The following is a 24,797-nucleotide window of genomic DNA, read 5'->3' as shown; positions in this document are numbered from 1 at the left end:
GTCGGGAGAGCACGTGACTCCTGATTTCGGGGTCGTGAGTTCAAGCCCCACATTGGGCCTAGAGCTCACTTAAAAAAATAAAGACTGAGTGCTTCTTTTATTGGCTCCTTTGCTCTGTGCAGGCAATTAAGAGTTGACTATTTTTTAAATTTTTTTTTTTCAACGTTTATTTATTTTTGGGACAGAGAGAGACAGAGCATGAACGGGGGAGGGGCAGAGAGAGAGGGAGACACAGAATCGGAAACAGGCTCCAGGCTCCGAGCCATCAGCCCAGAGCCCGACGCGGGGCTCGAACTCACGGACCGCGAGATCGTGACCTGGCTGAAGTCGGACGCTTAACCGACTGCGCCACCTAGGCGCCCCAAGAGTTGACTATTTTTAAAGTATTAATCACTTCTTGGTGTTATTCTTTGCGTGGGCTTTGAGAATTAATTGCCTGTTAAGAAATCAGATTTGGCCTTTTCTGAAATCCTTGGATCTGTTCAGCCCTGTATTCACATACTAAGTGATGTAATTAAAGGCCTGGTATGGGGTCTAAGACTAATCCTAGTGGATCTGGATAGTATAGGCCCTGACATAGCTTAGGATCTTTCATATCACAGCATTTTTTTTTTTTTTCTTGGAAGAACAGCTTCTGTCAACACACACATTGCCAGGAGATGTAGAATTCTGGTCAGTAATGATTTCTGTGAGAATTCCGGTGTTCTCTTTATGTCTTTGTACTGCCACAGCAAAATTTGGCCCTAATACTTATTTATTTATATCTTTGCAAGATTTGGATTAAAAAAAAATTTTTTTTTTTAACGTTCATTCATTTTTGAGAGACAGAAACAGCACGAGCAGGGCAGGGGCAGAGAGAAAGAGAGGGAGACACAGAACCCAAAGCAGGGCCCGAACTCACGAACCATGAGATCATGACCCGAGCCGAAGTCGGACGCTTGACCAACTAAGCCACCCAGGTACCCCAAGATTTGGATTTTTTTTTTTAATGGATTCTTTTGGGCTTTTCTCAAAACACATTTACCATTAGAAAGATTTGAGGGCTGCGTTTGATTTTATTTGAGTGGGGTTCAACAGCCGAGCCACGGAGAACAATTGAAACATGTCCCCCAAGTACAGTATTTATCCCCTCACACTGTATTTGTTTTTATGGGTCGCTTATTCTTTTGTTCACTCGACAGATATTTACTGATTATGGGGAGATGGGTAGGAAATTCGAAAAATTTAGATCTGAAAGGAACCTAAGAAAATGTTCTGCAGGCTTGTTAGGCAAGACCCAGAGAGTAATGAGAAGTGACTGAGGTTCCCGTGATCACCGGTGTTTGGCAGAGCGAGAACCTGAGCGCCCATCTTGGCCTTCCAATACATCACCATCCTCCTGCATTCCAAACAGGACACGTTTATATTTCAGTCCCTGTTCATGTAATCATCAGGAAAGTCAAACCGTTTTGCAGGCCAGCCCAGCACACGGCAGTTTCGGTACAGCCGTGGTCTACGGCAGGGTATGTGTCTGGAGGGTGGGTCCCAGAGCGGGCAGCCTGGGGCCTGTGTCACTGCGCATTCTCTTCAGACAGTTTGTTTAACTGCACTAAGTTTCCTTTCCTTGTCTTTGAATGGGGATAGTCTTCGTACCTGCCTCGTTGCACTCAAGGAGCAAATGAGTTAATACGTGGAAATGTACAGAGTGCCATGCACGTTACCCATTACTCTTGTTGTTGTTCCCACCTGCTGCTCCTGGCCCGCACCCCAAGGGTGTCTCTGGCCATCTGCTCATCTGATACGTCTGAATGGTATCCATTCTTATTATTCTGAATATGAGTTTGACCCTAATTTCTCTTTTCAAAGACATTATGACAAAGACAGCCCTCTTCGTTTTGAAGAATGCCCCCAAAGCTCTTGTCTTGTGATGACATTCAGTGCTTTTCAAATTTGCCTTTTTCAGGTTAATTATAAGGATAGTCTCTTTCTGCATTGAATGTTTTCACTACTTTTAACTGGCAGGAAATTTAAGCTCTTCACGACAAGAAAAGATTTAGTTGCTTGTCTCCTTGAACACCTGTTAGGGCCTAGAATCAGAGTGTTGCCAGTAAAGCTCTATTTGCAAAGAAATGTGACCAAAATAGTATTGTTTTGAGCGAGGAATACAGTTTTTTGAGGGATATTTGGGGATTTAGGGAGTTAGGGCAAGTTTTAGAGATGAAATGTAATGTAGAATATCAATAATGTATTCTAGTTTGGACAGGTGAAAAAATGGAGTCCAAATATTGCTGTGTTTTAGGAGGTTGTCATGGCTCTAATTTCAAAATACCGCTTACCTACACAATTTGACTGGAAACTATTCCTCTTTAGTGTATATTTAGAGTAGTGTTTTGGCCGTATTTTGAATACAAGAAGTAGGAAAAAGACTGTTGCACTGCACTGTTGTGAATTGGCTACAATGAAGCATTCTGCTCATATGTATTAATTTGAGCCTCTGTTTTTGTTCTTACTCGGCAACTGGCAGTAAGTTCAGCACCACCACTGCCCCCCTGCCCCCCCCCCCCCCCCCCCAGCCCCGGAATTGAGACTTGTGGTGCTATTTGGGTGTTTCTCTTAACTTTCACCATAAAACCACATTGTCATGTTATGTGGGTTTCGTTGAGGCTTATTACTAGCTCTTTTGATGTATAGGTGGGAAACATCATAAAGGTTATTTGGTATTTGAAAGTGAACAATGGGCTTAGAAAAAGATAATTACTTCTGTAGGCAATGTTTTATAGATGGCTTTAATAATTTAAATCTAGAGAGCACCAGAAGACTGATAGCAAGTGGCGAGTGGTGGAAGGAATTCAATTACATCTTCTTAACTTCCAGGTTTTCTTTAACTGCTTCTAGCCCTTGGAGCTGCCCTTTAGGATTCAGCAAAGCATTTAGTCACCGATTCTGGTGTGAGATCCTTTGTTCTTTCTTTTAACATTTTTGTATTTTGTTTCATAGCTATTGCTTATGTGTTGATTGGCAGTGGTCTCTATGATGAAGCCATAAGACATTTTTCAACAATGCTTCAGGTAATTTCTCTTCTTAATTATGTAATTTCAAGTTTATAGTCACGACAGAAATACAGGCTTATGCGTAAAGTGCTACAAGAATGCATTGACTTTAAGGTTATGTGAGAAAGTGAAAGAAATCAGCCCTGACTGAGCACTTTCTCGGCGCAGGCCTTGAAACACTGCTCTCATGTCATCTTTGCAGTATTACTCTATTTTAAAGGAGGAAAATGAGATCAAAGGAGGTCAAGCAATTTGCTGACAGTCTCCCCACCATCAGCTAGAAGAGATGGGACTCAAATGCAAGTTTAAAAGAAAAGAAAACCATTAGCTTCCGTTCACTTTGCTCTCTACCATGCCATCCCCCATAAGATATGGATGCTGGACATTCAGGTTCACTTTCCGTGCAGGAATTGATCTGCACGGTTCCACTCGTGGGTTTGTTTCTCCCCTTGAAGTATAATTGTGAGACTCCTCAGTGGCAGCATTGAGCCTTCACTGATTGATGGCTGCATTAAAATCTGGATAAGATAAAAGGCTTAAACAAACGTGTGTAAGAGTTGCAGTGGAGACCCGTAAAATAGCCCAACGTTGTTAGCCTTACACCCTTATCTTTATTTAACGGTGTTCTTGTAGATGCCGACCATTGCCGATTGTCGATGTGTGTGTGTCCAGTAGAGTAGTGCAGTGAAGAAGCATGGTCTTTAGAGTTAAAGACTTATACCCATGTTCTAATCCCCTCTGCTGGTTGCTAGCAAGTTATTTAGCCTCCTGGCATATGGGGATAATAACCATTACCTCCAAAAATATTCTTGTTAGGTTTAAATGACATATTCTGTAAAGTACTTAGGACTCAGTGCCTGGCACAGAGTAAATGCTCAGTTCCTTTTAGCTACTCAAAGCACCATTCTAGCATATTCGTCTGTGCCAATACAGTGAGAACCAACAGATAATTTACAATCCAGCAGGTAAACTGAATTTTAGAATACTCATTTGGGAGTTTCTGCACCACTTTTGTTTTCTTTTTCGAAACATGGAATTGATTATATTGACAATCGTGCCTTCATCCTCTAAATCACAGAGATTCAAGCCGTTGTGTGTTTGAGTGCTCATATGGAATAGCATTCTTCAGCAGAGTTTGAAAGATGAAGGGTAGATTATTAATGTTAAAAATCGCCTTTCTGTGAAGCCTTGCAATATTGGAAAATATAAGCAAGGACTTCACACAGTTAGCACTTGGCCCTGGTTTGAAAGGGAGGTTTTGGTACCTTTATAGAAGCAAATGTCAGTTAATCTCTGGTAACTGATAGCAGAAAACAGTGCGAGCTTTCAGACATATTATCAATTCATTCAACTTTTTGAAAACTATTTTTACCATTGTAGTTGAAGGCAGTATAAGAATCATAAATAAAAACCTTAACAAAAAATTTCCTAATTCTGCCACTGTACCGTTCACTGAAGTTGTTTTGCGTATGACCTTTCAAAGCGTGTATGCATTCGTGTTTTATAATCTGAATACACGTAATATTTCATATTACTTTTCACTGAATTTTATACTGTAAATGTTTTTCAGTAAGTCTCTGTAATCTTATGCTTCCATTGGCTCTATGCTACTCTTCGTGTTGTCCGTTTATTGTTTTAAAATGTATTTCTCTTGCCATTGCATTCAGAAAGTAGATCAAAATTTCTGTGTGTCCAGGCAAGGTCTTAATATACTGATATTTGACATAGCATTTTCATCACTCTGCGATACAATGGGCTGCTTTCAAGTGGGAAAGTTTTCTTTGAGCATGTGTGGTTTATACAGTTGGACTCCTTTTCTGGTGATGCAGGCTATTAATGGGGCAGGAACAGAGAATGGGGAACAGCGGAAATTCAAATACTACGGGCTCACAGAGGACAGGCCCGGGTGACCACTTAGCACACATTTTGATGTAGGAACAAGAGTGCCTGTGGCTTGCTGGTGCTGTTCTTGGTGACTTCTGTCTTCTGTGCCTTTGTCTCGGTGCTTCCCAGCCTTATCCACATCAGGACACGTGTGGAAAAGCCTATTCGCACAACACACTGGAGTAAACAAAAGCAAACACAGAGGCATCTGGATAGAGCTCAGTGAAAATTTGTTATGTTGTCTTCGTGTTCCATAACTACGAGAAACACGGGATATAAAGATTGGTTAAAAAATGCTAAAATTCTTTTCAAAAATTTTAATGAGAGGGGCACCTAGGTGGCTCAGTCGGCTGAGCATCTGACTTCAGCTCGGGTCATGATCTCACGGTTCGTGACTTCGAGCCCCGCATCGGGCTCTGTGCTGACAGCCCAGAGCCTGGAGCCTGTTTCGGATTCTGTGTCTGGCCCTCCCCTGCTCACACTGTGTGTCTCTCTCGCTCTCAAAAATACACAAACATTTAAAAATTTATTATTTTTTTAAATGAGAAACTCAGTCCTGCCTTTCAGGACAAAACATTTCCGTGTCCAGGGTCCTGAAGAGCGGTTTGCTCACCACTGCTGCATGGATACTGCCCTCTTGCCTTTCTCTGTCCATGTTAGGACTGGACTGAGTACCACTGCAGGACCATTTTTGTCAGCACGTGCCAGTGGGTGTTCACCTGTTCCCTGCAGGACCCTTTGCACGGGCAGAAACTCTGTAAGCCAGCACACGTCCTCTAGCAAACCTGCAGTGGTAACTGTTTGCACACAAGCGTTTCAGGGGTTTTGAGCTCATGAACGCTTGACAAGACTTTTCGTTTGGACAGCCCGTGAGCTCCTCCAGTATCCAGCAGCAGAGTGTGGAACCTGATTCCTTTCACAGAAAGCTGGAAACAAATGGGACCATGAGGGCTTGGATTATATGAGACTTATCGTTTTTATAAGATCGTTTAATGTGCAATTTGGATCTGTGCATGTGGGCTACTTAAATTCCAGCGTGACCTTTTGATGTAAAGCTTTTAAACCTTTTTTTTCTTAGCTGCACCATGAGGGGCAAACTTACAAGATGTTTCCACAGTTTCTGTTGCCGTGAGGTATTTGAGTAGTTCTCTAACTAGGGGGTACTTGGTACCACTATAAAGGAAGGAAAAAAAAAACTCCTCAAGCATGCAGGTTTCTAACTGAGCATAATTTCAAAGCTTGATAGGTCTATCAGAGTGCATTGAAAATTCTTGGTTTAAAAGCTTGTGAATTAGTGCTCTCTCTGAGTGTCCTTCCGCATGTCTGTGCATCGAAGACCGTGTTTTTGAAAAGCAGAACCATTCCCTGTGCTTCTTTGGTCCCCAGGCGGGGCTCGGTAAGCTAAGTGCTACAGAAGTTTTATGAAGCCATTGGCCTTTGTTATTAATTGTGTGGCCTTGAGCTCATCTGCTTCGGGTGGAACTGAATCCATAAAAATGTTTCTTATTTCACACGAGCAGACAAAATAGGAAACATGCCTCTCTGTGTGATTTGTGAACATCCTTCATGTAATTATGTATGTGGGTCTGCAGCTCGGGCAAAACTCAGTCCTCATTACCTTGCTGTGCACTGACTTTTTTGACTTATTTGTCTTTGATCCAGTGACTTTTGAGTTTTAATCCGAAAGCCAGGCTTGGTAGTGGAAAAATAAATATTTGTAAAACTTAAAGCCCCTCTATAAATGGTATAATGAGGATAGTAAATTAGACCTTTCTGAATTTAAGGAGATCGGTGTCTTGGGACTTGAGACATCTAAGTGTACATGATTCCAGTAATGTAACTATCTTATTATACAATGATTGTGCATTTGCATAAAGTAAGTAATATTGGAAGATTGAAATCTTAGTTTTCATTGAAGTCATTTCAAATTCAGAACACTTAGGGGCACCTGGGTGGCTCTGTCTGTTGAGCATCCAACTTCAGTTCAGATGATGGTCTTGTGGTTCGTGAGTTCGAGCCCCACATCAGGCTCTCTCCTGTCAGCCTGTCAGTGCAGAGCCCGCTTCAGATCCTCTGTGTCCCTCTCTCTGCTCCTCCCCTGCTTGCACTCTCTTCAAAATAAATAAATATTTTAAAAAATAAAGTAAAATGCTGAACATTTGACAAAACGTAAATATTATTAGACTTGTAGACTCAAAAATCTTTTGAAAAATGGGTATTCTGAGCCCAATTTGTTTTTAGAAGTAAACATTGGTTTTTAGCTGAAAATATAATGCATTATGACATTTCTTAAAGCTCTTTGACTTCTTGTTAACATCCAAAGCCCATGATAGACAAAATAATAAACTTGTATCAATCAAGAAAGGTAAGAAAATCTGTCCTTTAAATTTAGGACCTCTTAATACTAGATTGTAACTAAAATAACAACTACAATAATCCCTTACAGATTCACACAATATTTAGGTTTCTGTATTCAATTTACTTTTTTTTTAGAATTACTTTTTTTTTTTTACATGTAGCAAGAATTACTATCAAACTCCACTCACTGGACCAGAGACCCTCATGGTGTTAGGGAAAGACTTGCCCCTTATGTAGAACACTACTGACACTTGTGAGTTCGTTGGCCAGCCAGTGGCCTCTAGAATTTCTTTTTATTTTTTTTAAGTTTATTTATTTATTTTGAGAGAGAGTGAGTGCACAAGCGGCGGTGGGGCGGGAGGGCGGTGCAGAGAGAAAGAGAGACAGAATCCCAAGCAGGCTCCACGCAGAGCCTGATGCGGGGCTCGAACTCATGAACTGTGAGATCATGACCTGAGCTGAGACCAAGGGTCAGATGTTTAACTGACTGTGCCACCCAGGTGCCCTAGAATTTCTTTTTAAACAGTATAGCAGGATGTGTAATTATTGTTGTTGTTAAATAATAGATTTTGTTACTTGTCTTGATTGATACAACTTGTTATCTGTCACTGGCAGAACTGAAAGTCACCGCCACAAGCATCAGACCACGTGGGTGACCCAGAGGGACGGCTGGGGAAGTGAGGCATGTGGGGCCACTATAGGGTTCTCTGCCAGTGGCAGCCACACGTAAAATCCTAAGGGCCAAAATAATGATGACCAGATTCAGGAAGTTGTCAGTGTTCAGATATTTGAACTGTTACAAACTGTTTAATGGCTATTTTTTAAAGGCTTGAAATCTTTTGTTGCTATAAAATATTATAGCTGTGATTGCTGGTGGCCCACCTGGAGCCATTCCAATGGCACATGTGTCACCCTGCTTTGCCTTATGGAACTATGAATTGGCTTTTTTTCCAATCACGGTACCCCATTGTTTCTGGCCAGGTCATCTGCTTGCTCCCCCTCTGAGAAGAGGAGGCCAGGCCAAGCTGACTTTGATCTGATAGTCTTTAATACTCATTAAAATCTTCTTGTCTGCCTAAAAAATGGCCAGTGATTGTTGTTAACTAACAACTGCTACATATTAAGACTCACGTGTCAGGCTAAGACTAAGTGTCACAAATCCAAACATGAGGATACATTCCCTTGAGGAGATTGTCACCGTGGGTGACAAATGTGCAGATGCAGTAGAATGAGTAATAAGAGAATGACTTCAATGGAATTATATCTGTTAAGAGGCTCCAACTCGACTGCATGCTTTCCCCTGATCCCTCCACACACCCCTACCCATAACTGCGAAGGAATCCCTAGTTGTGTGCCAGTGCTGCCCGGATCAATGCGTGGCACCCTCTTCACTGGCATACGTGAGTCCACCTGCTCCACACATCGGTGTGCTGCTGATTTCAGCACCAACTCTCTCTGGATAGCTCCCAAAGGACCTCTCCTGTCCCTCTGCTTCTCCTGGCTCTGGTCAAACCACAGCCAAGCCACTATCACCTGCCAAATAACCGGTGCAGGCATGGTTGTCTGGATTATTACCTCACACTCTCCACACACATGCACACCATCCATACACGTACACTTTTGTACTTTAAAACACACACGTACTTTGCTGTTGTTTTCAGCTTGAAGATTAAAATCCTTAATAACGTCCCTGTCTACCTCTCCAAACTCATCTTGGAGCAGATGCTATACTTCCTGCTTGCCTTGGGGCCTTTGGCTCCCTCTGCCTGGACCAGCTACTGTGAGATGCCCTCACCTGCGACACATTTCATCCAAGGCACCTCTTCCTGGGGGAAGCCTTCCTAACCGTGTCTAGTCTTTATGCATTTGCTAAAAGCACTGTTTACTACTCTCGTTCTTACTGAACATGTAACTTTACATTTATGTTTGCGATTCTTTGGCTAAACTCCAAGAAGGCAAGAATCTTACCTTCTGTCTTTGTTTTTGGTGACTATGGTATTCCTCACACATGAAACCAGACATGGCTGAAAGCTGGCCCTAAGTATTTGTTGACCAAAGGACTAATGTCTGTACGGCATACAGTAGGGGCCAAGGCAAAGGAGCTTATTTATTTTCCAGGGGAGTCTGGAAGGAGTCAGGGGAGAGGTGGTGTTTGAGCTGAGGCGGTGGGTGAGTGTTCCTGCAGAGGGACTAGCATGTGTAGCACGCTGAGCTTGGGAGAGTGTCTTGTATCTGGGGAGCTATGAAGTAGTACTCGTTTACAGAGTACGAATTATGAGTGGAAAGTGGAAGGAGATGAGACTGAACAAGGCAAGAAAATGACCGATATTTTCTACCAAAGCATTTAGATGTTATCTCATTGTTTTTCAAATTGTGAGTTGCTGCCTATTAGTAGGGCCTGAAATTGATTGGAAAGTGAAGACTAACACCTTTTAAAAAAATGAAACACACTAGAATAGAAACTAGAAGACTGCATGTCAATAGGAAGACTAGGTTTGACTTAGTGCAACTCTCATTTCTAATGCGTGTATGTGTGTGCGCGTGCATGTCACGTACATATGTATGTGTATCCTGGATAACGACGTAAAAGGCATTTTACTATGAGTTAGAGCCACAGTATGTTTGAATGTGGCTGTTGTAGGTATACAGGGTGTATGGAGATGCCACTTCAGTAGAAGAACTATTTATTTACGTAAACTTTTTTTTTTTTTCTGATTTGCCCCTTATAATTATTTTTTTCAGTTTTAGGAGAAAAGCTTCTTAGATTATATATTTTGAGACATTACACATCTGAGAGCAAGTGTTCCTCTCACTGGAGAATGTCCTCAGAGGGGAAGAGCCATGTGGGCTCACTGCCCCCTGCCCCAGCCTGTACTACTTTCTGTGGACTGTTCTGTCTCTTGGCAGGTGGTATTGCTATGGAAACACATGAAGTCAATCTTACCTTAATTCCTCATCAGGAAACTGTTTTCCCTGCTCTTCCTCTCCCTCCGTGCCTGTATCCCTCTCCCTCCAAACTAGCCTCTGTGCCTTTTTTATTTTTATTTATTTATTTTTATATTTGAGAGAGAGACAGAGAGTGCGTAGGGGACAGGCAGAGAGAGAGGGGGAGACACAGAATCCAAAGCAGGCTCCAGGCTCCGAGCTGTCAGCACAGAGCCCAACGCGGGGCTCGAACCCACGAACCGTGAGATCATGACCTGAGCCGAAGTCGGACGCTCAACCGACTGAGCCACCCAGGCGCCCCACTCTCTGCCTTTTTTATTTTCCAGCCAGGGAGGATATTTAAATGTTTCAAGTGTTATTATCTCTGGGTGGCAGGATTATGGGGTGCCCTTCTCCTTTGCGCTTTTCTTCATTTTCTAGATTTTGCTGTAGTTGATAATAAGTATTCCAACTATTTATTTGAATAAAATGTTTATAATAAACATGTTGATATTCTATAACGCATATTACTTAAAACATCTTTTTCCAACTATAAATGTGTACATGTTTGTCTTGAACAAGGAAAAGGAATAGTAGTAAGTAGAGTGGGAACATAGCTCATAATCCCACTCCCAAGAGAAAATTGCTGTTAGCATTTTGGAGCATTCTTTTCTGTGCACGTACGGACCCACACAAATCATTTATAAGTACTGTTTATAAAAGGAAGTGGCATTCCCCTGCAGTTCTATAACTTGGACTTTTTTCCCATGTAATGCATAGCATGGAGCCCTTCATGCCAGTCACATATAAGTTATAAATCCCAACTCCAAACAGAACCGTCTGGAGCCAGGGAAGTGGTTTAAATGAGCAAAGTGGACTGCTGTGACGTAGAGGTGATGGGTGGGCTTCCGGGAAACTGATGAGTACACACCCCTCATCTAAGGAAGCCGCCAGTACTTAGCTCTAGTTTTTTTTTTTTTCATGAGAGAATGCAAAAATATGGGCTTATCTTTGCTGCATGTTTTGATTTTTCAAGTGAAACTAGAGATCTTTCACTGTTTACTTGAATTTTTCCCATTTTTATACACCGTGAGCCAGTCTGCCGGCTGGGTTGAGGCCACTGATGCACCAGTTTGCTGCTTGATACGGGTGTACCTGATTCTGTTTCAAGTAGTCTTTTTTGTTTTCCAAAATATGGAATCTTCTCGTTTATTTTTTCTCATTATTGTTGGAGTTGCTGTGTCTTTTTCTGCAATGCGGGCAGACAACCTATCTCACACTTGAAACCGAATGATAGACTAGTCTACAAAGTGCCTCGTCTGGTACAGTTCTGTTCAATTCTTTAGCAGCATCAAGAGTTTCACCCCGGACGATATAGCCAGAAGCTATATCTTCTTTCTTAAATGCAGAGGAAGGATTCCGAGAAGAGGTAGAAATTGCAGAGGCTAAATGTAGAAGAGAGACATTTCCCTCAGGAAGTGGGATGCTTCATACCACTGACCTGTTTGTGGGGACCTGGTGGCGAGGCAGAGGACCCTGTCCTTGGGCCTGAGAAGGGTTTCATCTAGTCCATCAGGGGGCAGCTTGCAGAAAGGGTCTGATTCCTATTCTGACATATAGCATAAAGGACTGCATTCACCCCAACCGATTGTGGAGTGGACTCGTTTCTTGTTGCTCGATGGAGTTGGCACTGGGAGGTTCTTCCCTTTTCAGATGATTTCATGACTGTGCGAGGGGACAAACTGGGAAGAGGCATTGCCCAGTGCTTCGCGCCTAACCGTTTATTTCCCCAGGCCTCCGTTTCCCCACCCAGAGCACACGATCGCGGACGCTGCTGGTCATAGGGTTGTTGAGAGGATGTTTTAAAGGAGATGACCGTGTGACAGAAACTAGCACAGGGCTCGTTAATGTTGGTTCTCTTTATTATTTTTTTTAACGCAAAGAACCTTAATCACGTGTCTCATTCAAATGAGCCCCAAGCACACTGACTCTCCTGGTTGGGGACCGCGTGTGGACGTATGTGTGGCAGTAGCATAAACCAGAGCTTGTTGCTTGTGGCGTTAACGCGCTTTACGCAGAAACTGATTTGTTTTGTTTTGTTTTGTTTATAGTTTTTGACGTGTTTCTGTTTTGGTCTGACTAGGAGGAGCCTGATCTGGTTAGTGCAATTTATGGCCGAGGGATAGCCTATGGAAAGAAGGGATTACATGTGAGTATGGAATAGCTACTCTTGCCATAGTGCCTAACATGACCTGACCTGGACCAGGGTTCCGACAGAACCGCTCCCTGTTGATTGAGTGCCGATGGACACACAGTGGGGGCACGCCAGTTCCCGCCTGAGAACGTGGCTTTAGAGAATGTACTCAACATCACGTGGCCAGGAAGGTGGGAGCGGGGGACTGGGGATCTCTACCCAGGGCTCCTGGGAGTCCGTCTTGCCATCTACTCTAAAAGGACAGCCTTGCCAGCCTAAATTGTATTTCATGATGAGCTGGACATAGAGCAAGGAGAGTATGAGACCTTAACTGAATTCCCAAGAAATATTCATTGGTAGAAGTGGAGTCTAGGGATGCATAGTGCAGTAGGACTTAGAATCTGAGTTTCTTTCACAATTTTTAAAGGTTGGATAAAAGACCAAAAGCGTTTGTTTGTTTTTTTTTTGATAAAGATTATTTTTATTTGTTATCATGTATTATATTCTCCCCCAGATAAGTATATCGTTTTCACCTTCTTCCCCTTATTTCTCTGGGGAATGCAGAAGGAGGGTTATAATAGACATATTTTACTCAACAAAGGCACCATGGTATAAACACGAAGATTTTCCTGAGACTATATGGTAAATAAGGAAATAGTTTAAGATTCAGATCTTTGTATTTTCAGTTAGAATATTATACACAAACTATTCTGTTGTCCTATTGTATATTAGAAATACTCAAATTAATGATGATTGAAGGAGAAGCATCACTTCGTCTTTGCCAATTTAAAAAATTGTACTAATCAGGTGCTGGCCTATTGGTGAAATTTTATATAATATTTGTATACTTCTGAGACATAGAGGACTGAGAACGAACTCAGATCTGGGAATGACAGAGGTGTTTAGGAAGGAAGCAGTGTTACATTCAGAGCATCAATAAATGACAGAAGTTGTCAGAGATGAGCTTCTTCCCAATTCTCCTCTCTTTTCATTTTATATCTCGACATGAAATTTCCTTGTATCTTTAATGCATTTTTAATGTAAAAGTGACATGCTCATATTTCTAATATAAAAATAACATGCAAATTTTAAAGACAACTTACCTGGACTTCCTAAGGTGTAGGTATGTAGGCTTAGGGGTTTTGACGGACACTGACTCGGTCCCTTTGTATCCCCATGTTGTCACTGGTCAGGATCATTTTGCATGCTGCTATCCATCCACATACTCATCCATTGAAATTCATTGATTCAGTGTTTAAATAGGTTCAATTTAGAAAATAACCTACCATCAGTGGAACTTGTGATATGTAGCCAGGTCTAATGGGCTACTGATGGGTAGGTAGACGTGAGTGAGTTAAATAATCATAACTGAATTTAAACCAGCAGCTCTTTTATCTAGAAGCTAAGTTCATATTTACTTCTAAGTAAGTAGTTATATCTTTACTAAATTTTTAGTTTTTTCAGAAAAACTATTGAACCTGATTTTGAGTAACAGTGTATCTCATACTAAGCTAATGCCTTTTCAAGGACATTAAGAATGCTGAACTTGCTCTGTTCGAATTGAGCCGAGTAATTACCTTGGAACCAGATCGTCCAGAGGTATTTGAACAGCGAGCAGAAGTGAGTGCGGTTTTCTTTTTCCCTCTGTCGTTATTGGATTAGTTGAATCTCAGACTTTTTTTCCTATTATTTTATGACTTATACATTTTAAAGCTCCCTTATCTATTGCATTTTCCTCCATAGGTACTTTATGCCTTTAAACGTGGTTGAAATTACTAGAAAATTATGGACTGACTGAGAGATACTCCTGATTTAACATTTAATAGTAATATTTAGTATTAAAATATGTGGTTATAACATGTACTATTACTGTCAGTGTTCATGTTTACTCTATCTATGACATACTTTAGTCAAACAGTATGACGGTATGGTCAGAATGAGATTTATAACCATTACAAGTGCGTGCGTGTGTGTGTGTGTATACGCTTATGTATAATTCTTGGGAGATGTACTTATCTACATAGAGACATAGAGCAGGTAAGGGTGACCAAAACCAGACCTTGAAGGAATTTAGGACTTGAAGTGGAGACAGAAATAACTTGGTGAAAATACCAGGTAGTATTTGTGATGGGAGGCGGGAAGAGGAAATGCTTCTTCAGGAACAGAGAGACGTGGTGTGTCAGAGCTTGGGGGAGGCTGGCAGGGGCAGGGTGGGGGTTGTCTGCCGAGGCCTCACTGAACAGATAATGCTAGAGCCAATCAGAGCCCACATCTTGGGGGACAAGGTGGAGAAAGGGTATTCAGATCAGAGAAAGGAGCGTGTGGTGAGGCATTCCTTTTAATAAAACGTGTTCCTCTTACCGTTTGCATAATATAGTTACAAACTACCCAGATTTCATTTTACCGCTCATTTAACCATATCGAATGCTTTAGAATTTGTTAATGTGTTCACACTGGCTAAAACTTAACTTTTAGTCATCTGACATAATGGGATTTCATAGTTGAACTAAAGGAAAAATGACTTATTTCCTCTTATGGGGGAGAAAACTTAGAAGTAAAGAAAACACTAAATGTGTTAGTAATTTAACAACTGTATTTGCGATGTTTGTATTCTCAAAATTAGTGTCTAAAGTTATAGTTCAGTTTCACAAAGTGAATTTTATATCTTATTGGGAATTTGGGTTTCTGAATAAAATTCTTTCTCAGTTAATGATATAATTCATTATCTCTTGTCTATTTTGGATTGTAACCATAAGGGTTAAGGGATTGTAATTTGTTCGTTACTGCACGAGAGCCTTGTTGGTATTTAGGGTGAGATTTGGTGATATCTGCTCTGGGGAGGGGTGCTGATGCTTTTTCCCTCCATTACTCTGATGTCATGTTAAAATGTTACGGTAAAGCATGAATTCATTAAGTGTGCATAGAAAGAAGACTTGTTCAGCAGCTTTAGAAGTTTCTCAAAAGCTACTCAAAAAGCTTCTCATATCTACTCAAAAGCTAGTCGTGTACCCAAAAGTGATATTGGTAATCCGAAAAGTAATTTTCAATGATCTTAAAAATATATAGTGATATTCCTCTTTCCTGGCATCATTGGGCAACGATATCACTACAAAGTGGTTTTTCTAGCTAAATTACAGCTTACCGTTTACATACGTCTGAAATTATTTGATGAGAAATCTTTCTCTTTCATCCTTGCTGCGATAGTCTGTGTTTAATGAACATCATTCTACCTTTTTTAGTTACTCAGGTCATTATTGTGAATGTCGATTATTGTGCTGAGGTGTGGTGATTCAGTTATGTACGTAGGGGTTATGAACTAGGTAGGGATGTTCTTTCTCCCAAAATCTAACCCCAGACTGCTATGCTTTTTGAATTCTCAGGTGTATATTCCGTAATTTCTTTCTTTCCTTTTTCTGAGCTTCCATTCTTGCCACTGGTGATGTGCCTGCCAGAATCCTCTCTCTTTTGCTGGTTTTCGGTTCCCGCAGAGTAGGAAACCACGTAGTAGAACCTGATGGAAATGACCTATATTCTAAGAGCAAAATTAACCCGAATTTCAGGACATTTGCTCAGGATGAAATGCTTGAGCTTGATTGCATGAGTCCTGCTAACCCATTTTGGATTTTCTCACGTCCTCTTGGTGTAGTTTTGCATTCTCAACTGTCTTCTGTGTTGCATCACCAGGGTTTCCCAAACAAGCCTGCGGACCTTTGTTCTTCCGCCGTGCAGATCTTGACCGATGAGCTGAGAGTTAACACAAAGGGACTCCCAAAACACCTGGAGTCTTAGATTGTCAGTCAGCCCTTAGTGCCACAGAGGTCGTAGCTAAAGACCATGAAGGACTCTAATCTGTGTCTGTCAGTTTCTCTGCTCTTAATGGCTCAAAGTCATCCTTCAGATTAACTTTGAAATGCTAAATTTTGTTTTGAAAGATAATGATAGGTTGAGAAAAAAAGGGTCACATTTCAAGAAAATCGACATCTGTTGTAACCCAGACCATGAAACCGTGACAAAGCCATTGCTGTAGTTCTAGTTCGTCAGCCTCCCCATCTGCGGGACAAAGATCGGCAGCCCCTCGGCCTGTTGACTTTGAACCTCACTGCGTAGTATGTGGGGTCAAGGATTCTTGCTGCCGGGAAAGTGATCTTGTGAGTGGGGTGTGGTGAGGTGGAATTGAAAAGTCAAGAACATTGGCAGTTTGGGGGTTTGTCACTGGAAGATTTCTCCGCTAATGACATGTTTGGGTTTATAGATTCTGTCCCCTCTGGGACGAATTAATGAAGCAGTGAATGATCTCACCAAAGCTATTCAGCTGCAGCCCTCAGCACGGCTGTACAGACACCGGGGGACCCTGTACTTCATATCAGAGGTGAGTGATTTTTGCCTTGAAATGTTTCTTTTGTGATAATAGAGACTTCACTTTTCTGTTCACTTCAGAAAGCTGCTCTTTGATAGATAGATGTGGGTTCGGGGCTGCATAATAATATGCTTGTGACACAAGACAGTCGTAAAAGCACTTTCTTTAGCTGAACTTGAACCCAGCGGAGAAACGTTAAGTACCAAGAGTACATTGTCTGGCTTGAACTGTCAGCAGTGACTAATTCTAGACTCGGGGAAAAAGAAAGAGAAAATGAAGAGATTTGGTTCATTGACTGCACTTTAGCCTTTTTTGCACATGTCAGCACAGGGAAACAGGTGCACATGTTACCGATGTGATTGTGAAACTGAAAGGCACAGTTGGAATTTCCTCGGGGAGCAAGAGCCATAACTAGAACCAACGTGGCTTCTCAGACCGTAGCTTGTCGGTGGCAGTGACCCAGATCTGGCAAGATTATCTTTTATCGTCATAGTGGTATCTCTGATTGCCGCCATTATTTGCGTGGGTTTACGTAACTTCAGGAACAATTTTCTACTGCAAGAGAAAATGGGTATGAAAACAACCTCAGCATAACACACGTTAAGGTTGACCTATGGCATAATCATTTTGGAAGTGTTCAGTGTAGTAAGATGCTAGTACCAGAAAATAATTTGTTAAGTTTCTCTGACAGATTATGACTTTAATACTGTTTTTATAAATAATCTTTTTTTTTAAATGTTTATTTATTTTTGAGAGAGAGAGAGAGAGACAGAGTATGAGCAGGGGAGGGGCAGGGGCAGAGAGACCATAAATAATCTTTTTGTAGTTGAGACAGCGTATTGAAATTAAACCTTTGCGGGATTTTCCCCATCAATTTCTTAAGAAAACCAACTGTTTCGACGAATAGGATAAGCATTCAGCTGATATTTATGAGCATGAAATGTTCCCTTTAAAGCCGAAGAGGGCATAGAATGAAATGGGATTTTTTTTTCCTCTACCAATCAAAAGTAGGAAATGTCTAAATATCTAATGAATGCTACTCTCTTTTTTTCCCTTGCTCTCCTTTCTGTAGGACTATGCGACCGCCCATGAAGATTTTCAGCAGTCCCTAGAGCTGAACAAAAACCAGCCTATAGCTATGCTATACAAAGGTCTAACTTTCTTTCACAGAGGACTTTTGAAGGTGAAAGTGTTACACAATATGTGCACCGTATAATGATTCTGCTTTTCTCTCGAGGGTGGGAAGACTTTAATGGGATTCCACTTGGCCTGTTTGCAAATGACATCTCACGTGTCCACCTGATTGGTTTATTTTAGGAGGGAGTTTGAGTCGGTGTATTTATTGAGCTCCTACTATCTGGTGCAGACGGGACAAGGATAAATAGGGAGAAAGAATTCTTTGCACTTTACGCTTAGGAAGGATACAGTTCACCAAGTTCCCCTCTCCCCCCCCACCCCCCCCCCCCGACGTATAATTTATCATATGGTAAATACACGAAAAAAAGTAGTGTAAACAAAGTGCTTTGGAAACAGGGATAGGAAGGATTCACTTAAGCTGCGGGGTTAGAGAAGGTTCCAGAGAGCAAGTGGACATTGTCCTCGGCCTTGCAGGCAGAGTGGATTGGGGGCAGCCAGCTACAAAGCATGAGTGCTGGCATAGAACATGGAGGAGGTACGGCCAGTTTGCAGCGTAGCAAGTAGGTTTGAGTGGAAGGGAGTTGAGCTGTCAGGTCGGCCGAGGGGAGGCCCCCGAAGTGTCTAGAGTGCTATGCTGAGCATCTTGATTTTAATTTGTAGGCCCAGAGAGCTGTAAAATCTAGCTTTGGGGGAAAGGATGTCATTGAGACCCAATCTGCTATTTAGGATGTGGATTCTGACAACCTAGTGGCTGGGGGGCTTAGGGGCAGAGGACCACGGGGAGACACGGGTAACCGGAGACCTGATCGGACCCCTGGGGGCTCCAAGAGTGGGTCTGGAGACATTACTACAACGAGCACATTGCTGCTGCCGCCTGGAGATTGCTGTTGGGGGGAAGGAGTTGAGGGAAATAGAAAAGGTGTCGTCCAAGCCGATTGATGTGTGGAGAGGCAGTGTCACCTCTGGCCCGTCCCTGCCTCCTGTCCTTGGCCTGGCACTCCCTGGGCGTGTTGAGGACCTATGGTGCAAGAGCCTTATCTTGGGGCAGAGACCTGGCTGGGAGTCGGGAGGGGAGCTCTGGTCTCTCACAGTGGCCTCCTCGGCACCCACAGCCGGCACAGGGTCAGAGCTCTGGTGCAGGACCCACCCGAGCCGTCCGTTTGAAGACAGGCTGGCCTAAGAGTCAGCCTGGGTAGGTGAAAAACGCTTAATGCTGTCTGGCAGGTCAAGAGAGCCTGCAAAAGAGAAGGTTGTTCTTTACCTTAACTTTGAAAGCTGTGACGAATCTCAGGAGCGCGTGGCAGGAAAGACCGCTCTGGCAGAAAGAACGTGCATTTTATTACGGAAAGTGGTTTCGAGGATCACGCCCGCACTCTTGGGGGGTAGGCACAGTTGACCTTTAAAAAGGCCACATGTTGTAAACCCTCGGCGTCATGGGCGGCGCCTGTCACATAGTAGGTGCTCAATAAGTACTAGTGGACTGAATGAATTTCAAGGACAGAGCGTTGGGTTTGGAGTTGGAAGGCCGTGGCTGGAGCTCCCGCTCTGAACCCTGTGAACTGTCCCACTGGACAAGCTGCTTAAGCCTTTTCGGCCGCTCCTTCCCTTATCTGTCATGTAGAGATGATTCTGCCGTCTGCCTCTTGAAGGGGTTCAATAAAACAACGTGTGTGAAAGGTACTTTAAGAGCTATGAGCACGAATCAGGTATTAGTTTTTATAGATCGTGTTACATGTGAACATTTAATTTCATCTAAGTGTCATAGACCTTAAAAAAATAACTCCCATCCACAAACTACCAAACCAGAGGGAACCGGGGAGATTTTCTTTCGTCTGCCTCCCGTCCATCCTGCCGGGGTGTGGTGGGTGGTCCTCACAGACCTCCTGTCTCCCCCTGCAGGACTCAGGCCAGCAGCCCTGGGTGTCGAGAGCAGTTATTTAAAATGTGCTTTGAGCAGCTGCCAGATGGGCTTTTCCAGTTTTATTTTGCATCTGCCTCTCGCCTTCTCTCAGTTACCTTAAATTAAAAAAAAAAAACCTCACGGTCACAACACCAGATGCAAAGTCTGTCCCTCGAGTAGCAACCTCGCCGAACCACGTGGGGCTTTCTCCTCTTCAGCGTGCTCGTAAATAAACCCAGCATCAACGTGTGTAATAGATGGGAACCTTTCCTTTGCATTTTTATGGATCTGCTGTCCGAGGAGGTCAGAGTGTTGACGTATTGTCTCACTCGTCCCAACGGCATCCCCACAAAGTATATAGAAGGGGCAGAGGGTGTCCCAGTTACACAGAGTGGAAAACTAGCGGTGACACATCTTCCTTAAACTAATGAACTTAGTGTAGATATCTTTAGGTCTCTTGTTAACTGTAGAGACAACGTGTTAAATGGACCCATGAATTGGCGCTGTCTTTATATCCTGAAGCTGGTCTGCCCAGGTCAGCGGCAATTCAGAAATGAATTACGGGGGTGGTTTGCTTCTTTACTTAATGAGGTAATACATGAGAAATTCTGCAGGCAATATGACCTGACAGATTTCGCAGCCGTCCAGCTTGGTAGATCTGTCAGCCATTTTGGATTTCTCTGGAGAAAACACGGCAAACACTTGTCTCGTATTTGTGTCGTAAGGATATTTCAAACATGGTACACTCCGAGCGCATGTTTTTTTTATCAGCCTCCGCTTCGAGAGGTCCCTGCAACTGTTCTCTTCGTTGTAACGAAGCAGGAAGGCCGGAGTGATGGCCACCCACCGCTGGTGAGGGAGGAAGATGGCGGCCCAGGTGGGGTGATGCCCGCCCGCGCTGCGCAAACTCCGAGCCGGTTCGTGTGCTTGGAGACTGATTCATTTCGAACGTAGTTTCTTTGTTCCGAGTGGCTTCAAATCTTGATTCTGCTATGTCCCCTCTTTGGCAGAATGAGGTAGAGAGCTGTGCAGTGATTAGACAGGAACCCCGAAACCAAAGACTCTTAAAAGCTGAAGAGAAATCAGACTTTGAAGAACTGTGGCGTCCCAGCGTGCTGTAAGTGCAGTGGGCAGCAGATGTCGCCCGGGCATCTCCCCCAGACGTCCACAAACACCCCAGACTTCCCACGCCCCAGCTGGACTCATCACCTCCTCCCACCCCTGCCCTGCAGCCGGCCCCCCTACTTCCTCACGTTGGCCAACGCTCTCGCCTTTCACCCTGGCTCTTCAGCTCCTAAGCTTCCTGCCCTCCCTTCTCCCTCACCACCCCCTACCCACGGCCACTGGATTCTTAGTTTGCCTTTCAGGATATCTCCTGAGTGTGACCCTTCTTTTCTGTCCTCAGAGACACCGTCTCAGTTTGAGCTTTCTTTATCTCTTGCCTGGGCTCCTGCAGTCACCTCCTCACTGGGCTTCGTCCCCTCCCCTGTCCCGCCCGCCTGCTCTGTTGTGGCCAGTGGCAGTCATCTCTAGAGTCAGTTTTGTGAGGTCGCACACCTACTCAGCCCCCAGTCCTCATTGCTGGCAGGGTGACGCCCCCACTGCAGAGCACGCCAGAGGCCCTTCCCCTCTGGTCCCGGCTCGCCACAGGGCCTGGCCCCCTGTCTCTTCCTTCCCTCCACTCCCACCAGGCACCCGCACTCTTGCCGTCCTGCCTCCCCCACCGCTGCGCACCCCCACCACCCCGTCTTTCTCTGCCACCCTCCTTCTCATTCTCCCAGACCCAGCTCAGTTGTCACTTGCCCTCCTGGTGAAGCCTGTCCCGGTGTCCCAGGCTCAGTTAGGTATTCCTTCCTCTTTATTCCCAGAGACTCTTACTTGTATCTCTCTTGTAGCTCTTAGTTTATATTCTAATAACCTGGTTAAGTAATTGGCTTTCTAACTAGACTGAGTTTTTCGAGGACAGAGAGAGTGATTTGCTTGGCTTTGTGTCCCCTGTACCTCACCCTGCCCCCGGCACATAGTAGGCGCTCAATACATGTTTGTTGAATTGAAAACGTAGTTGTAAAAAACTCAGAAGATCTAGACTGTGCCAGGGCCAGAAGCCTAATGAAGAGTAGTCTTTGACATTTAAGTGTTAACATTTATCTGTTCTCATCCTTCCGCTGAACGGTACACAGTCAGTGGGACTCCTTAATGAGTAGGTTGTTGTCCCCGTTGTCACCTTAGAAAGGTTTGAAAGCCCGCCCCTCCTACCCTGCTGCCTCCTACAGAGAAAATCAAGAAGCAGGGAATGAATGATTTTTTTTAGAAAAGAATTAGGATTATGTGCCTACCAAATCACTAAATATTTATTGAGTGCCTACCATGTGCAAGGCATTTGACATGTTAGTAGTTTTTGTGCTATGAATTATCTAATCAGGTGTGAAATACACAGAAGTTTTAAAGCCTTTCTTTCTCTTGAAAGCCTTCAGAGATCCTTTGTAGCCATTAACTTAAGTAAGACACATCTTTTCCTGGGGAAATGTGGGAAATGTCTTCATCATTTTTTATCACAGTAAATAATCAAGTCATAATGGAGAGCACACTGAATACAGTGTAAGCCCAGGATGTTTACTGGGAAGCAGACTGGTGCATTGTAGTAACAGTTTCCAGAGGATTCCACAGCGGCCAGGTGCACTGTGCGTTCCCGGCAGGCTGCTCCCCAGAGCGTAACACCCGTGCCACCTTCTCACTCCGTCAGCCACAGACCCGGAGTGGTGCTGGCAGAAAACTAGGTCCCCCAGACGCCCCCACCTCAAGGTCTCTGTTTTGTTTTACTGTATCTTTTTCCTGTAGATCATGGGAATCATTCACAGAGTCCATATAGGAGCCTTGGTGCTTTTGGTCTTTTTTTAATGAACAATCTCACTTTGGGCTTCCTTTTTTGTCTCTTTCGCTGGTTCAGTTTAAATGCTGCTAGTTATGATCATTTAAAATTGTATACAGCTAGTAGGCTTACTTTTATTCCACAAGGCCTTTGTTGATTAAAGAAATGATATTGACACAAAGGTGATATCGTTACCTAATGAAGTAGACGGAGGGAAGCCGTTTCCCGGTTCCGAAAGGGGAGAAACTTGTAAGGCTCTGTTATTGCCCAGAGCAGAGCATTTGTTTCCTGTCGAAATCAAATCCTCCTGACTCAGTTTGTCAGACTCTCTCTACCTCTTTTTGCAAAGTCCTCATATTAAAAAAGGAAAATCACTCCAAGACCGTGTACATTATATATTTAAGTCCATTAGTGATTTAAGTGAAACTCAATTTTAATAGTCATGCACATGACATAATTTCCCATATACTTTTTTCAGGAAGCTATTGAGTCCTTCAAAGAAGCCTTGAAGCAGAAAGTTGATTTTATTGATGCGTACAAAAGTCTGGGACAGGCCTATAGGTAAGAAAAGGAACAGTAGTCAGGGTAGGAGGGAGGGTGTAGAGTGGGGAGACAAGAGAGCCTCACATAATAGTGATATTTTATTAAAAAAATTTTTTTAATCTTTATTTATTCTTGAGAGAGTGAGAGAGACAGGGTGTGAGCAGGGGAGAAGCATAAAGAGAGGGAGACACAGAATCTGAAGCAGGCAGGCTCCAGGCCCCGAGCTGTCAGTACAGAGCCCGACATGGGGCTCGAACTCACGAACCACAAGATCTTGACCTGAGCTGAAGTTGGATGCTCAACTGACTGAGCCACCCAGGCACCCTGTCGTAATAGTGATATTTTAAAAGAAATTGAATTTCTTAACCAGAAGAGATTGTCCTTCTAAATCACATAGGCATTAATACGCTTGTTGAGAGCTTCTCTGGAATATAGAAAGACCCATGGGTCAGAGGGTATCATGATGTATATATCGTCTTTTAAAACGACTTTGCTTTGTATATATTGGTCTAGAAAATGTTCGTCCTTCAAAATTTATTGCTTTGAATAGCAGCATTATATGCTGGTTGAGTCATAGACACTGATGCTTTTCTAGACCGTAAATAAGGTTAATTCCCACATCACTGTGATTCGTTTGAAGATTCCTTGATTAAAAGGATGGAAAATTATGCTGCATAGGATGATATCAATGACCATCAATATGATCAACTATGATATACAGTCACTGTGCATCTCCATCAGGAGTGAGAAGTTGTGCTTTGACCCTGGCATCCTGACTCCTGGTGTTACCCTGACCAGTAGAGCTACTTTGACTTTGGGCTTTCAAAAATCTTTACAGTCTGACCTAAAAAGGAGATTGCATGGCTTGACGGAAGGGCTCGGGATTCAGGAGTCAAGAGATTCGGTTCTGGTTCCAGATTGTCCATTCCACATTTGTGTCTCCTCAACTTCCCTGAGCATCAGGGTTCTCCCTTACGAGGTTCTGTAAAAGTTAGGAAAGAGACAGTAACCGAGATCCCTGTCAGAGCTGTTAGTCACCTCACCCAGGAAGGATTGAATTCAAGAGCTTATTTATCTGATGCAGTCATTGGAGAAGCTCTCTTACCACTAACTTGAAGAAAGTGTCTTTGCATTCGTTTTTAATTTAAATGATGATATTTATCCTTGCTGTCCCACAGAATGGTTGGGGACATACATTGAAAACAGATTTGAAAACACCTAGAGTAACTAGTAAAGTGATATGTAAATGTAAATGGGTAGTATATTTTTAAAAAATATTATTTACAAAAAATAGACACATGGCATGTTTTTAAGGTGTTTTTGTTATTTGTAAAAAATTTGATAGGTAAAAGAAGCCTAATAATATTTCTACTCTGAAATGATTGCTATCCTAAAATATACTTTCTTTCTGATGTTTTAAATTACAAAATGATTTACTGGATTTTAAGGGAAGTAACTTCTGTGACAGGAAAAATACAATTTTCGGCTTATGAATTTGATTCAGAATGATATACCTATGTATGATTGTAACCTACATACTCCCCCCCCCCCCCCGCAAAGGAGAAACATGATTTTATCTAAATACTAAAATCTACTAAAGA

At 42.9% G+C, this 24,797-nt stretch overlaps 1 protein-coding gene and 1 pseudogene across 7 annotated transcripts in view; one reads left to right on the top strand and one right to left on the bottom strand.

Moving 5' to 3' along the window:
• Positions 1-24,797, top strand: part of TTC13 (tetratricopeptide repeat domain 13) — a 79,524-nt gene that overhangs the window by 23,870 nt on the left and 30,857 nt on the right. For 3 of the 7 annotated variants that reach the window (XM_030334047.1, XM_030334046.1, XM_030334051.1), the window contains exons 4-9: positions 2,977-3,047; positions 12,340-12,405; positions 13,918-14,010; positions 16,643-16,759; positions 17,820-17,930; positions 23,132-23,214. In XM_030334047.1, the coding sequence (XP_030189907.1) occupies positions 2,977-3,047; positions 12,340-12,405; positions 13,918-14,010; positions 16,643-16,759; positions 17,820-17,930; positions 23,132-23,214 (541 nt within the window). The remainder of the gene's footprint in view (positions 1-2,976; positions 3,048-12,339; positions 12,406-13,917; positions 14,011-16,642; positions 16,760-17,819; positions 17,931-23,131; positions 23,215-24,797) is intronic. The other 4 variants (XM_032595299.1, XM_030334048.1, XM_030334050.1 and 1 more) reach the window with 2 other exon arrangements.
• On the bottom strand, positions 7,425-7,564 carry LOC115527849 (annotated as a pseudogene).

The sequence above is a fragment of the Lynx canadensis genome, chromosome D2, assembly GCF_007474595.2.
Source record: "Lynx canadensis isolate LIC74 chromosome D2, mLynCan4.pri.v2, whole genome shotgun sequence".
NCBI classification, from domain to species: Eukaryota; Metazoa; Chordata; class Mammalia; order Carnivora; family Felidae; genus Lynx; species Lynx canadensis.
This window is presented reverse-complemented; position numbering and strand designations above follow the sequence as displayed.